Raw genomic sequence first — 13,865 nt, forward strand, 5'->3', positions numbered from 1 at the left:
CATACACACACACACACACACACACTACGGACAATTTTCCAGATATGCCAATCAACCTACCATGCATGTCTTTGAACCGGGGGAGGAAACCGGAGTACCCGGAGGAAACCCCCGAGACACGGGGAGAACATGCAAACTCCACACACACAAGGCGGAGGTGGGAATCGAACCCCCAACCCTGGTGGTGTGAAGCAAACGTGCTAACCACTAAGCCACCATACCCTCTCTCTCTCTCTCTCTCTCTATTTATATATATATCTTTTAAATAGATTAATAATAAAAACAGCACCACAGAGAAAAATCCTTACCCTGGTCCAGGTCCACCGTTGTTCAGGTTAAAAACCTGTCGAGGGTTTAACAAGAACTGTAATTTGCGCAGAACTCTGTAAAACAAAGAAAAACGGCTTTAATGTAGTACATCAGATTTAAATACATGTGCTCTTTACAGCAGGTGTGTAAGAGATTCGTGTTAATGAGAAGACGAAAGGTCAACGCTTTAAGGTTAAATTCTGCTCTGTGACTAACGATTAATCAAGTCTCTCCGATCGGCTGCTATTTTTTATTACAATTTTTAAATTAAACATTTTCAGCTTTTCTTCCTTTAAATATTTTCACCAAATAAAAGAAAAATAATAATAAAAAAAAAGTCATCTGCACAAACTATTAGGACTTTTACTTTCCGAAAGAAACTCATAATTATAATTCTATAAATATGTGAGATTTCTTAACGCTTTTCTTCTTCAACGCTTTTTCACATTTCATTTCAAAAAGAAAAACCAGCGTCACGTTTCAAGACCATATTCATAAGACGTTTCTCGAGTTACACTTTGGGAGTTCAACTTGAAAGGAGAAGGAAGAAGAGAAATAAGAGGAGGAGGAAGAGGAGGAGGAGGAGGAGGAGGAGGAGGAGGAAGAGAAATAAGAAGAAGAAGAAGAAGAAGAAGAGAAAGAAGAAAAAGAAGAGAAAAATTGGAAGAGGAGAAAGAAGAAGAAGAAGAAGAAGAAGAAGACGAAGAAGAAGAAGAAGAAAAAGAAGAAGAAGACAAAGAAGAAAAAGAAGAAGAAGACGAAGAACAAGAAGAAAAAGAAGAAGAAGAAGAAGAAGAAGAAGATGATGAAGAAGAAGCTTATAAAGCAAAACAGTATGTTGGCTTTATAAGCAAGCATCAGGTAAAGAAGAAGAAAAAGAATCAGAAGAATCACAAGCATAAGAAAAAAAAGAAAAATAAGAAGAAGAATCAGTTCTCTCACCTCTCACCCTGTTTGCCTCCACTTTTAGGGTTCACAAACACCAGAAGCGGATGAGTGTTAGGAATTGGAATGACCTGTGTGAAGACAACGAGCCCTCAGTACACTATAGTATAGTATATTACTCATAGGGTCTGTCAGCGTTCTGTAACTAACTGGTCTCAATATTAACTGTAACTATAAACACATCGAACTCAGCTCTGTGTCGGTTCGGGCCACATCAACACACCCCGTCTTCTCTCTTTACTCCTCAGATACATTTTAACCCATGAGCAAAATGAACACATGACCACGTGAGCACTCAGCAGTAAGCGTAAGCGACGTACCTGCAGTACCTGTCCATCAGGTGTAGTGTAGTACCCAGTGTCATCTGATGCTCCGTTCTTCACGAAGTTCTGCCTCTCCTAAAGAGCAGCGAGAGCGACACAGACGGTTCAGTAAAACGGAAATAAACGCAATATTGCAAAAAAAATACTATTTGCTCCTGCTTTTGTTGCCCATGTTGACGAGTGAACGTCTTCGTCACGTCTCACTCCACAATGTGAAGCTCATATGAAAGTAAACACTCAGGAGACACTTAAAGAATTCGTTTGTTTATACCGATTGCAAATGTCCCATAAGTCGATTCTAATTGCACGTATTGGTAAAAAGAGTTCAAATAAAAAAATAAAATACATATAATGAAATGAAAATAGACATGAGTATTGTTAAGGGCATTAAAGGTGGGGTCTCCGAATTTTGAGAAATGCTTCAGAAAACCGAAAAAAAAAACAAAAAAACAACAAAACAAACGTGTAGCCAATGAGCAGAAAGGGGCGGGTCTTGTCAATATGGGCGGAGAAAGTGTTCAGTGCGCATGTGTGACGTTAGCAGAAAGCGGTTTTAACAGTGATATGGAGGATAAAAACAAAGAAAGAAAGCGAAGAAAGACTTACGATAAGGCAAGAAGTAGGACGTGTTAATATAGGATCAGCTTTCCAGCGCTGGAGAGAACTGAAGGAGCAGGAAGTTGGCCACATATTCACAGATTGGAGTTTCCCGAGTCAATAACTCCTGAGCTAAACGCTGTTACTACACAAATAACACCTCTTTTCTATCGTAGTAATGTAGAGAGGCAGCTACAACCGCGTTTTGTGTAGTAACAGCGTTTAGCTCAGGAGTTATCGACTCGGGAAACTCCGACCTGTGAATATGTGTCCGACTTTACTTAAGACGCCGAGGCGCTTTTTTCCTTCTCGATAGGTGAGTAACATTGGTTTTGCTTTGTTACACAGAACTAATATATGCCTTTGTCCTTTACATGATTATGCTTGTGTGGCATTTTTGCTTGTTTGTTTATCTGCAATCGTATTGTTCTTCCCTTCAGCTATGATAAAGACACATTTCTTTTCATTAGTTGCCTGGGTTACGTATGTATGTGTGGGCGGAGCTATCGATACAGCGGTGGGACCCGTTTGGGTTAGGGGCGTGTTTGTTTTGGTGATTTTATACGTCAACATTGGCTTTCAAAAATCAGAGACCCCACCTTTAATCTGAAATCAACACATGACTGAAACATGGGTCATTTTATATAAATCACTTATGTATTAAAACTACCTTAATGGCGGGGTAAATGGCCCACGGTGGTAAAATGTGGTCTCTCAGTGGTCCTAAGTTACACTCTAAAGGCTCCTGGTTGGCGCATTCGTTATGACGCTGAAACAGGAAGTGACAACACCAACATGAAAAATCAGCCTCCTGAAAAATGTACATCACTGTTCGGTCATTTCGACTTCAGCGAGCCTGCATGGCATTCGGAATATTCTACAAAAGTGAATAAATGTTTCATATTATATTAATTATAACTGTTTATTATCTGTTCGTGAATGCTTTCTTTTGGTCAGATTCTCACCGCGGTATGGCACCACACACAGCTTTTTCCTTGCAAACCCTTAATCTTCTTCTGACACTTGTCACATTTCCCAGACTCACAGATCCCAGTCACCCAGTCGTGGGCTGAAACCTGGGAACAAACACACACACACACACACACACACACACACACACACACACACACACACAAACACACACACTCAATACTGGAGTCTTATACTAAGGAAAAACAAGTCCAGACAAGCCGTGTTATGCTGGAATGCAGTCGCCCAATTGAACTTTTCATAACTTTTACATTGCCAAGGCAACCAGAGCAAAACACCGGGACTGGTTTAAGACTTGGCAAATCTCTTATGCTGCATATTTGTCCTTCATATTCCACATTCTTCTGACGGACAAATGGTCTGTGTGTCATGGTTAGATCACCAACGAACGGAGACGAACGGCATATCCTGAGAATCTCCCTCCCACATCCATGTTTCACAATGCGGTGTCTGTCTTCCTTCCATTAAAAATCCCTCTTTCAAAGCTGAGCTCCTGCTTTATTTCATTACGGTTGATCACATTTAGGTTTAAAATATATTAGGTTTCAAATAAATTATGTTTTAAAATGAGTAACATGATTATAAAAAGTGATTAATGCTCAAATGTCCAAAGCAATGTGGAATATAAAGAGGTCAAAGCTAATGACAAGCTAGCCAGCTAGCTAAGTGCTTTTATACAGTAAAATAGACCCCTGATTAAGAAGAGCTTTTTGTTTATCCATCCTATATATTTGATGCATGCTTAAGATTCACAGTCAATCTTAGTGTTATTATTTATTGGTAGCTAGTGCACTTGATGCTAGCTACAGGCTTATAGCAACATGCTATTTATGTTAAATTCAGTTACTGTTATATAACAGTAAGGTCACATTTGTTTCACAAAAATATCACTAAATGAAATATAAGTATTAGTTTATTGTACAGTAATACCTCGAGATACGAGTTTAATTCGTTCCGTGACCTCGCTCGTATCTCAATTTGCTCGTATCTCAAAGCAATTTTCCCCGTTTAAATGAATTGAAATCCCATTAATCCGTTCCAGCTCGCAAAATTCCGCTCCGGTTGTTTTGTTTATGTGTATTGAATATGAAAATGTTACAGTACCTGTATTTATAAATAACAAATATTGTATAAAAACATACAGTAATAAAAGAGAATGTTAAAAAAAAAACTGCTTTTACTTTAAAGTGTATTAATTACCTTGGAGATCAGACGACTCGAGCTAACGGAAGACGCGCACGGAGGTCGAGGGAGGAGTAAACAGGCGGAGGAGTTAGGAGGAATTACAATTCACTTTCGTTCACTTACTCGCTAATGTACACTCTTAATGCTACTTTATACTTAAATGGAACTTAACTAAACGAAGTTAACTGAAATTCTCTTAACTTAACCGAACTTAATTTCTGTTTTCTTTACATTCATTTTGCTTAATTTTCTTCATCACTTTTCTATTCATTTGTTTTTGCCTTTTTTGTCACTCTTTCCTCACTAACATCTGCCGGTCGTTTTAATAAAAACCCGTCCAAGGGGGTTTGTTTCTTCCTCTCTGTTTATTTACTCCCGTATCTCATACGCGGTTGTTGGGGATCTTTGTTTCGGCGAAGTTGGCTCGGATGCTCGTATCTCAAAAATTTGTTCGTATCACAATGCAAAAATTCGGTCGAATCACAGCTCGTATCTCAAAGAATTCGTATGTCAATGCACTCGTATGTCGAGGTATCGCTGTAAAAAAAAATCGTTTGTTTTGTAATGCGGTGTGTGAAGGAAAGCTGGTGCTAGCGTCAGTTATCCTCCACGAAGATGCTAACATTACTACTACAATTTATCTAGTAAAATGCCAATAATTAATTCATCCATATGTTTTATTTGTAGCATTTTCTGTTTGGTAGTTTTTACAATTAATTTAAACACATTGAGACTGACTAGGTTTCTACACTGCTATGTTTAAAAGAATTTGTTAAAGCTTTACAGTAGCTGTGAATTAACACACGACTTCGTCCGTAGCGATCGAGAGGCTAGAGAAATCGTACCCCGGCCTCCTTCTTGGATTTGACGTAGGTGCGAGTGCACGGAGCTGGATTCCTGTTGGCGCAGCGCCCGTGGACGGTGTACTTGCAGCCTGCGGGAGGACAGAGAGCAGATGATGACACGAACGCTTGATTTACAGGAATCACCTGAGGACTTGGGGGTCTGTGAGATACTGACATGTGCAGCAGAGGCCCTGTTTGCGCAGCCCGAGGAGCATGCACTGACACACGTTACAGTACACCGGCTTGTTAAAATGCTTCATCCTCCACAGGTGCTGCCCGTCCGTCTGAGTCATCTGAGGAGAGACAGGAAATGTTTACAGATCTGTGAGGACTGTGATGCGGACACAGTATAAGACTAACAATAAATTTGGGATGCTTTAAGATTTATAGAAGGAGCCTCCAATGTCAGTGCTTTCCAGTTTTGGGTACAAGAGCAAAAATAAATAAACAAACAAACAAACAAACAAACAAATAAATAAATAAATAAAAAGAGTAGTAATAATAATAATAAAAAGAGAAATAATAATAATAATAATAATAATAATAATAATAATAATAATAATAATCAATTTTATTTAAAGACACCTTTCAGGGCACTCAAAGACACCGTACAGTTGAGTGGTGATGATAAAATCAATACAACAATCAACAATTATTGACATTAAATAGTTTAAAATTGATCATTCATTCATTCATTCATTTTCTACCGCTTATCCGAACTTCTCGGGTCACGGGGAGCCTGTGCCTATCTCAGGCGTCATTGGTCATCGAGGCAGGATACACCCTGGACGGAGTGCCAACCCATCACAGGGCACACACACTCTCATTCACTCACACACACTCACACACTACGGACAATTTTCCAGAGATGCCAATCAACCTACCATGCATGTCTTTGGACCGGGGGAGGAAACCGGAGTACACGGAGGAAACCCCCGAGGCACGGGGAGAACATGCAAACTCCACACACACAAGGCGGAGGCGGGAATCGACCCCCAACCCTGGTGGTGTGAGGCGAACGTGCTAACCACTAACCCCCTTAAAACTGATCAGAGAAAGCTAAGTGAGTTTTAAGACATGATTTAAAAGTAGTCAGACAGTCACTTTCTCGTATAGATTGTGGAAGGGAATTCCAGAGATTAGGAGCAGCATAACTAAACGCTCTATACCCCATAGTGGCTAAACGAACAGAAGGTACAGGAACAGAAGAACAGAGTAAAAGATAGGAAGTTTATAGACGTCATAACTCAAGTGATAACAGGAACCTAACTTGTGTTGGAGATGTTCTATCTTTAGCATGACATTGGGAAACGCTGTTATAGGAAAACGAGCGGAAACTTAACAGCGAATTCACACTTCCACCACCGCTTATTTCACAACTCTGACAGTGATTATTTTCCTATCACCGCACTTCATGCATTGTTTACACATGAAACGAACATGAACTTTCTTTTTAACAGTAGGTGAAAATCTAACCAAAGATGACACACTGTGTTACTAAAATGGAAGTAAAAGCTTCATTTAAGCTCATTACTGAGTGAAATTAGTCACCTTGATACTGTTTCCCTATACACACACACACACACACACACACACACACAGACACAGACACAACTAACCCTTAAGTACACACAACTATTTTTAGTAAATAACAACTGATTTTTTGCAGTGTGTGCGCACAAGTACACAAGACTACACACTGTTACACACCGTTTAGCTGAGTTTGTACTATTTATAGCTGCTTAGTTACAAGAGACCTTCAGTTGCTCTGACTCAGTGAGCGCTGGCCGCTTCAAAACAGACCGAAGGAGATATGAAACTGCAAACCACCAAAATAAACTGCGAGCAGGCTGCGAGCGCACAATAAACCGCCACGCTCCAGGATGGAAATAGACTGAGGGGAAATCCCTCCACATACTTCACTTCGCAGCATGTAGCCTAGCATGAAGATCTGAAATCTCAGACACAAATGCAAATCGGAAGCTGGGGAGTATTCATAGCGTTTTGTTTAGGGTGTTCACTTGTGTATTACTGACCGTCACGTTTCAGCATGTAACGGAGACGTTCCTCAGCTCGGGGATGGGTAAGGGAATGCAGAAGGAACTCGGAATTTGGAAACGGAACATATTTCGTGGAGGGATAGATCACACCCACAGTTCACGTTCCTAACTGCAACACTGATCTGACACATTTCGAAGTGTGTGTGCGTGTGTGTGTAGGAGGGCAGGGTTGTGTGTTCGATACCACAATACTGTGTAAATGCCAAGTACAATAAACCGCAGAGTTTCAGTTCATGACAGTGGATGTGAAGAGTGCAGCACGCACGTACGCACACACGCACACACACACACACACACACACACACACACACACACACACACACACACACACACACACACATACAGCAACTATCAGAGCAGCATTTACTGTAGCAGTATGTGAAAGAGGAATGTAAACATGGCATTAGGACATGAGAAAAGCGTTCTTAAAAAAAAAAGCATTCTAACCATGTGTTTGTGTGTGTTTATGTGTGTGTGTGTGTGTGTGTGTGTGTGTGTGTGTCTAACCTTCAACCCCAGTAGGACCAGTAAAGGCACATTGTTCATTCCTCCTTCCAACCACTCTTCCAGTGACACGGTTCCACTGCTGTCCGAGTCAATCGCCGTCATCATGTCCTTTAGCACCTAGAACGAGAGAAGAAGGTAAAGCTAACGTTTCTGTCTGTTTACCATCATTAACAATATTTCTTCATCCTACATCGTCATGTTGTAATCAAAACCACAGTGAAGTTTGAAGTCAGCACTTTTTTAACAGAAGTTGGTCAATTTATATTATAAAATTATAGTGTAGAAACACTGTGGCAGCTTTAAGTGGTGCACCAGTGCTTTCATTACTGGATCAACATTATCCTTGTGGCCATTAGGCAAAACCAACCGAACAAGCGTCAGCAACAAAACATGTCTCTGCATGCGCGTCACTTACACTGTGGCGAGAGGGAAAAAATCATTTGCTTTAACGTCAAATATGCAAACAAGTTCTAAAAAGTCTGACAGGGCTGAGCTACAGCAAGACATCTAAGCAATTTAACAAGTTATGAAGGTATGTCACACTTGCTGGCAGGTCAACACACACACACACACACACACACACACACACACACACACACACACACACACACACACACACACACACACACACACACACTCACACAGACACACAGAGACACACACACATACAGACACAGACACACACAGACACATACATAAACACATACACAGACACACTAATTGACACAGACACACACACACACACACACACACACACACACACACACACACACACACACACACACACACACACACACACACACACAGACACCCACAAAGACACACACACACACAGACACACATGTACACACACAGACACGCACACACACAATGACACTCACACAGACACACATTTACACACACACACAGACAGTCACTGACGTTCACACAGACACATTTACACACACAGACACACACACACACACACAATGACACTCACACAGACACACTCACTGACACAGACACACACACAGACACACACACACTGACACAGACACACTCACTGACACAGACACACAAACACACTGACACAGACACACTCACTGACACAGACACACACACAGACACACACAGACAGTCACTGACGCTCACACAGACACACATTTACACACACAGACATGAACACACACAATGACACTCACACAGACACACTGACACAGACACACACAGACACAGACACACACACAGACACAGACACACACACAGACACAGACAGACACAGACACAGACACACACACACACAGACACACACAGACACACACAGACACAGACACACACAGACACAGACACACACACAGACACACACACAGACACAGACACACACACAGACACACACACAGACACACACACACTCACTGACACAGACACCCACACAGTCACTGACGCTCACAAAGACACACATTTACACACACACACACACACACACACACTCGCTGACACACACAGACAGAGAGAAGACGGTACACTCACAGGTCTGAGCTCTGACACATCCCAGCCCAGATAGTCAGCTGCATGCATCATTTGAGTGATAATCCGATCCACTTCCTGTGACCAAGAAAAAGATTTGACAAAGTTAATCATATAAACAGCTGCCTGAACAAACACATGATCGAACAAACATGTAATCAAATTAATACTTGTCTAAATCAAACACCTGATTAAACAAACATCAAATCAATAAGCTGATAAATAAACATCTGGTCAAATTCTAACCTGATCAGACAAACATCTGATTAATAAAACACCTGTAAATCAACCTCCAATCAAATATACTTCTGATCGGAAAAACAGTTTAGCAACTAAACGCCTGATTTAATAAGCAGCTAATCAGACAGACAGGTAGGCAGGAAGACAGACAGAGGTGGGCCATCAGACAGACAAGACAGACAGACTAAAAGAGATTGGACAACAAACAGACAGACAGACCGAAAGAGGTGGGCCATCAGACAGACAAGACAGACAGACAGAGGTGGGCCATCAGACAGACAAGACAGACAGACAGAGGTGGGCCATCAGACAGACAAGACAGACAGACAGACAGACAGACAAAAAGAGATTGGACAACAAACAGACAGACAGACAGACCGACAGAGGTGGGCCATCAGACAGACAAGACAGACAGACAGACAAGACAGACAGACAGACAGGCAAAAAGACACATTGGACAACAAACAGACAGACAGACAGGTAGACAGACAGAGGTGGGCCATCAGACAGCAAGACATACAGACAGACAGACAGACAGACAAAAAGACAGATTGGACAACAAACAGACAGACAGACAGACAGGTAGACCGACAGAGGTGGGCCATCAGACAGACAGAGAGACAAGACAGACAGACAGACAGACAGGCAAAAAGACAGATTGGACAACAAACAGACAAACAGACAGGTAGACCGACAGAGGTGGGCCATCAGACAGACAAGACAGAAGGACAGACAGACAAAAAGACAGATTGGAGATCAGACAGACAGACAGGCAGACAGAGGTAGGCTATTAGACAGACAGACAGTCAAAAAGACAGATCAGATTTCAGGCAGGCAAGCAGGCAGGCAGACAGACAGACAGAGGGAGGCCATCAGACAGACAAGACAGGCACACAAAAAGACAGGTCAGACATCAGACAGACATACACACGCAGACACACACACACACACACAACCAGGACATCCAACTACTGTAGCATGGCATCAGACAGACATGTAGGAAGGCAGGCCATCAGACAGATAGACAGACAGACAGACAGACAGACAGACAGACAGACAGAGACATGACTTACTGAACTGTCCAGGACTCCGTTGCCGTCTCGGTCATACAGTTTAAAAGCAACTGAGGAAAGACAGATGAGATTTAGCTTCTTAGCGCTGAGTTAATGGAAACAACGCAGTGTTAAAACATGCTCAGACTCACACTCCAGTTTGTCTCGAGGCTGCCCGTCCTCCAGCAGGGAGAAATAACAGGACACGTCTTTAAGGAAGACCTCCCCTTAGAGACAGAACAAAAACAAACAGTGCTTTATCACTTACTGAGGTCATTAAAGTGTGGAGAAAAACGCAAACAGAGAACGATGAAATGACGCCAAAAGAACATGTTCACTAGAGGATTTAACCCTGAATGAAAAGTTGTTTTTTTTTAATCAGTCGTCTCATTTTTTCCTCTTACTCCTTATTAAACATTTTATAACGTTTAAAGACAAGATGCTACAGATTGACCTTCGGATTTCTAGTTTAATCCGAATATACACCGTGGACATCGTGCTTTTATTAAGAAACATTTTTATCTTGACATTTCCTTCTGGTTTGGGTTGCTGTCGTGTTGCAGGATGCACTCAGATTTTTGTCTGTTTGTTAGCAGTGACCTCAAACAGACGTAAACATTATGGAGTTTTGCGAAACATTAATAATATTAGCGCGAGAAGGCGTCAGGGCTTCAGAGACTCACTGGCCTCGTCGGAGGTCTTGAAGCTGTTGAAGAGCCGCTCACACAGATCCTCGGGGAACTCGTCAACCTCCAGATACGTTTTCAGGAAGAGACGGAAGCCTTCCGCGTCAATGCACTGACGGATGTAGGAGAAAGAAAATGTGTTCAATGAGTAATGAACACGGCTAGTTCCACTCATCACACACTCACACATACTCATCTTACTTACTCACACACTCACACACACAGTCATACACACACCTGATCTGAAAAATATCTGAGCAAATTTACAATTTATAAAAGTAAAAACCTGATTAAATAAACAGACAGACAGACACAGTGACAGTTAGACAGATGGACAGCAGACAGACCAATCAAGAGACACAGACTAACAGACAGACAGAGACAGGTAGGCAGATAGACAGACAGACCTATAATGAGACACACAGACAGAGAGACATACAGACAGACTCATAAACAGACACACAGACAGACAGTCAGAGAGACAGACCTACAGACAGACCCATAAAGAGACACACAGACAGGCAAGTCAGACAGACAGACAGACAGACAGACAGACAGACAGACAGACAGACTCATAAACAGACACACAGACAGACAGTCAGAGAGACAGACACACAGACCGACGGAAACTGGTAGACAGACAGACATACAGACAGACCCATAAAGAGACACACAGACAGACAGTCAGAGAGACAGTCAGACAAACAGACAGAGACTGGTAGACAGACAGACAGACCCATAAACAGACACAGACAGACAGTCAGACAGACAGGCAGACATACAGACAGACACACAGACAGACAGACAGACAGACAGACAGACCCATAAACAGACACACAGACAGACAGACAGACAGACCCATAAACAGACACACAGACAGACAGACAGACAGACAGACAGACAGACCTATAAACAGACAGACAGACAGACAGACAGACAGACCTATAAACAGACACACAGACAGACAGACAGACAGACAGACCTATAAACAGACACACAGACATGCAAGTCAGACAGACAGACAGACAGACAGACAGACCTATAAACAGACAGACAGACAGACAGACCCATAAACAGACACACAGACAGACAGACAGACAGACAGACAGACAGACAGACAGACAGACAGACAGACCTATAAACAGACACACAGACAGACAGACAGACAGACCTATAAACAGACACACAGACAGACAGACAGACAGACAGAAAGACCTATAAACAGACACACAGACAGACAGACAGACCTATAAACAGACACACAGACATGCAAGTCAGACAGACAGACAGACAGACAGACCGACCTATAAACAGACACACAGACAGACAGACAGACAGACAGACAGACAGACCGACCTATAAACAGACAGACAGACAGACAGACCTATAAACAGACACACAGACAGACAGACAGACAGACACACAGACAGACCGACCTATAAACAGACAGACAGACAGACAGACCTATAAACAGACACACAGACAGACAGACAGACAGACAGACAGACAATAGGCAGACACACAGACACAGAAACACTTACACTTAAATGTCCTAATGAGGAATATTTTATAGATTTTTTTAAGGACTCACTGGTGAGATTTTCATTCTTTACAATAATTCATCAGTAAAACTTAACAAATCTTACAGTACTTAGATTATTATTATTAGTTAAAATAAAAGGCTCTTCAATGACGAATCTAACGGAGCAGGTAATTATTCACAGCGTCTTATTAGAGCTTCATGTGCAAGATTATAATGCAGTCGTGTGTAAATATGGTACTGAAAAAAGGAAAAGAATTCGAACCGTAACGCCGTAACATAACAGCCGTGTTCCTGAGGGATGACGAGTTTCCTCCCACTGGTGCTGCACTACAAACCCAAACCCAGTTCTGTGTCTCAGCACTAACACCGTCCTCCTTTCACAGGGACAAACGCAAACTTTAACGCCCTGAGGACACCTGTGAGCTCCTTTAGTGGAAATCATGACGCATACCTCAGAGAGCTGAACACACACGTGTGCACACACACACACACACACGCACTCGCGTCTAGTCTAGTGAGCCTGTCTTGTGTAGTGAGCTTGTGTAGTGAACTTGTCTTGTGAGTGTGAACTTGTCTAGTCCAGTGCTCTTGTGTAGTCTAGTGAGCTTGTCTAGTGGAGTGAGCTTGTCTAGTGGAGTGAGCTTGTCTAGTGTAGTGAACTTGTCTAGTGGAGTGAGCTTGTCTAGTGGAGTTAGCTTGTCTAGTGGAGTGAGCTTGTCTAGTGGAGTGAGCTTGTCTAGTGGAGTTAGCTTGTCTAGTGGAGTGAGCTTGTCTAGTGGAGTGAGCTTGTCTAGTGGAGTGAGCTTGTCTAGTGGAGTGAACTTGTCTAGTGAGCTTTTCTAGTGGAGTGAGCTTGTCTAGTGGAGTGAGCTTGTCTAGTGGAGTGAGATTGTCTAGTGGAGTGAACTTGTCTAGTGGAGTGAACTTGTCTAGTGGAGTGAACTTGTCTAGTGGAGTGAACTTGCCTAGTGGAGTGAACTTGCCTAGTGAGTGAACTTGCCTAGTGAGCTTACCTAGTCTAGTGATCTTGTCTTGTCTAGTGGGCTTGTCTAGTGATCTGACTCAGCTGCTCTCATT

At 42.2% G+C, this 13,865-nt stretch overlaps 1 protein-coding gene across 1 annotated transcript in view; it reads right to left on the bottom strand.

Moving 5' to 3' along the window:
* Positions 1 to 13,865, bottom strand: part of dgkaa (diacylglycerol kinase, alpha a) — a 48,185-nt gene that overhangs the window by 9,629 nt on the left and 24,691 nt on the right. The window contains exons 4-15 of the mRNA XM_027134559.2: positions 11,243 to 11,357; positions 10,712 to 10,786; positions 10,581 to 10,630; positions 9,271 to 9,345; positions 7,762 to 7,878; positions 5,370 to 5,487; positions 5,195 to 5,283; positions 3,140 to 3,250; positions 2,845 to 2,943; positions 1,575 to 1,652; positions 1,252 to 1,325; positions 309 to 383 (exon numbers count right to left, since the gene is read on the bottom strand). Coding sequence (XP_026990360.1) covers positions 309 to 383; positions 1,252 to 1,325; positions 1,575 to 1,652; positions 2,845 to 2,943; positions 3,140 to 3,250; positions 5,195 to 5,283; positions 5,370 to 5,487; positions 7,762 to 7,878; positions 9,271 to 9,345; positions 10,581 to 10,630; positions 10,712 to 10,786; positions 11,243 to 11,357 — 1,076 coding nt within the window. The remainder of the gene's footprint in view (positions 1 to 308; positions 384 to 1,251; positions 1,326 to 1,574; positions 1,653 to 2,844; positions 2,944 to 3,139; positions 3,251 to 5,194; positions 5,284 to 5,369; positions 5,488 to 7,761; positions 7,879 to 9,270; positions 9,346 to 10,580; positions 10,631 to 10,711; positions 10,787 to 11,242; positions 11,358 to 13,865) is intronic.

The sequence above is a fragment of the Tachysurus fulvidraco genome, chromosome 23, assembly GCF_022655615.1.
Source record: "Tachysurus fulvidraco isolate hzauxx_2018 chromosome 23, HZAU_PFXX_2.0, whole genome shotgun sequence".
Classification (NCBI taxonomy): Eukaryota; Metazoa; Chordata; class Actinopteri; order Siluriformes; family Bagridae; genus Tachysurus; species Tachysurus fulvidraco.